The 1,941-nt window shown below is 36.7% G+C and overlaps 1 protein-coding gene across 1 annotated transcript; it reads right to left on the bottom strand.

Moving 5' to 3' along the window:
- Positions 1-857: 857 nt before the first annotated feature.
- LOC138338482 (uncharacterized) lies at positions 858-1,475 on the bottom strand. The gene is made up of 2 exons (XM_069289447.1): positions 1,059-1,475; positions 858-1,010 (listed from the first exon to the last, which is right to left on the bottom strand). The coding sequence occupies exons 1-2, from the start codon at positions 1,473-1,475 to the stop codon at positions 858-860; spliced, it is 570 nt and encodes a 189-aa protein (XP_069145548.1).
- Between the last annotated feature and the right edge of the window lie 466 nt (positions 1,476-1,941).

The raw sequence follows: 1,941 nt of genomic DNA, 5'->3' as shown, positions 1-1,941 counted from the left end.
AACCAAGCTCCAAATCATGATATAATTTGTATGCCAAAATTTCATACTTGCTAAATTTCAAGCCAATAACTTAACTTTAATCTCTCCAAATACCCTATAATTCAATGTTAAATCATATAATATACACCTAATAATTAATTACCCATCTCAATATATCAAAACTAGTATCTTAATTTTATGTTAAACTTAAGCACATCAATGTATCAACCTAAACTACAAACCAGTGTAATTCCTGCGAACAACACCCATTTGCTATATGCCTAACTTCAACAAAAAAATGTCAAATGCCAATCATTGGCATGATTGCCCAATGATTGGCTTGAAAATTTTGTCCCCCCACCATTTTGATGCCTCACTAACCAAAAGCTTAAAAATATATCATCCAAATTTCCGCCATTCATAGAATAATAATAATAATAATGTTAATAAATCAAAAAACATTAACTAATAATATAATGACATTCAATGCAAAGTATGAAATTTTGAGAATTAGTATTATCGTCTTACCAGAACAAGGGTTTCTTTTCGTCGATGTATTTGAGCAGTTAGTTCTATGTCTATCTTTTTTCTCAAATTCAGATGCAATAATTTTAACCCCCTTAGATTTATTTTAATTAATGGGCCAAATATAACAACAATATTTAATGGGTTATGGACTTGACCCCCAACTAATAACTATATTAATTATTTAATTAAACAATTCACCAACTAATTACTCGTAGTTACCGAATAGTTTAGAATTACCCCCTATAAATTTTCAAAAGGAGACAAACTACGACCTAGCGGTTCATTACATCACCTAACACTTAAACAAACGTTCGTCCTCGAATGGAAAAAGAAAATAGCTAACCTGAACGCTAAAAAAGATAAGGATATTTACTCCTCATATCTGATTCTGTCTCCCATGTAGCCTTCTCCACTGGACGATGCTTCCGCTGAACCTTTACTGAAGCAATCTCCTTAAACCTTACCTTCCGAATTTTCCTATCCAAAATGGTTATCGTCTCTTCCTCAAAAGTAAAATTCCGATCAAGTAATACTTAATCCTATTGAATCACATGAGCACCACCCTGATGATACATCTTCAACATTGAAATATGAAATACAGGATGGACACCTGACAACCCAGGCGGCAAAGCCAACTGATATGCCACCTCAATAATACGCTTCACAATCTCGAAAGGACCAATATACCTTGGGATCAACTTGCCATTGTTTCCAAACGTCATCACACCCTTCATGGGTGAAACCTTCAATAAAACCCTCTCTCCAACCATAAATTCTAAATCACGAACCTTTCGATCTGCATAACTCTTTTGCCTACTCTGAGCCATGAGAAGTCTATCTTGGATAAACTTGACCTTGTCCAAGGACTCCTTCAACAAATTTGTACCCCATGGTCTAACCTCAAATGCATCAAACCAACCAATTGGAGATCGACATCTCCTACCATACAGAGCCTCAAATGGTGCCATCTCAATGCTTGAATGATAACTATTATTGTAAGCAAACTCCGCTAAAGGCAAGAACTATCCCACTAACCACCAAAGTCAATCACACACGCCCGCAACATGTCCTCAAGAACCTGAATAGTCTGCTAAGACAGACCATCAGTCTGAGGGTGAAAGGTTGTACTATGATCCACCCGAGTACCCAACTTTTTCTGCATAAACCGCTAGAAATGAGATGTAAATTGGGTGCCACGATCTGAAATAATAGATGTAGGAACCCCATGCAATCGATCTATCTCCTAAATATAAACCTTGGCTAACTTCTCTGAGTTATAGGTAGTCTGAACTAGTACAAAGTGTGGAGACTTAGTCAGTCAATCCACAATGACCCATATAGCATCGAACTTACACAAGGTGCGTGGCAATCCTAACACAAAGTCCATAGAAATACGCTCCCACTTCCACTCAGGTATGGGCATCCTCTGAGTCA

Source organism: Solanum lycopersicum, chromosome 9, assembly GCF_036512215.1.
Source record: "Solanum lycopersicum chromosome 9, SLM_r2.1".
Taxonomy (NCBI): Eukaryota; Viridiplantae; Streptophyta; class Magnoliopsida; order Solanales; family Solanaceae; genus Solanum; species Solanum lycopersicum.
This window is presented reverse-complemented; position numbering and strand designations above follow the sequence as displayed.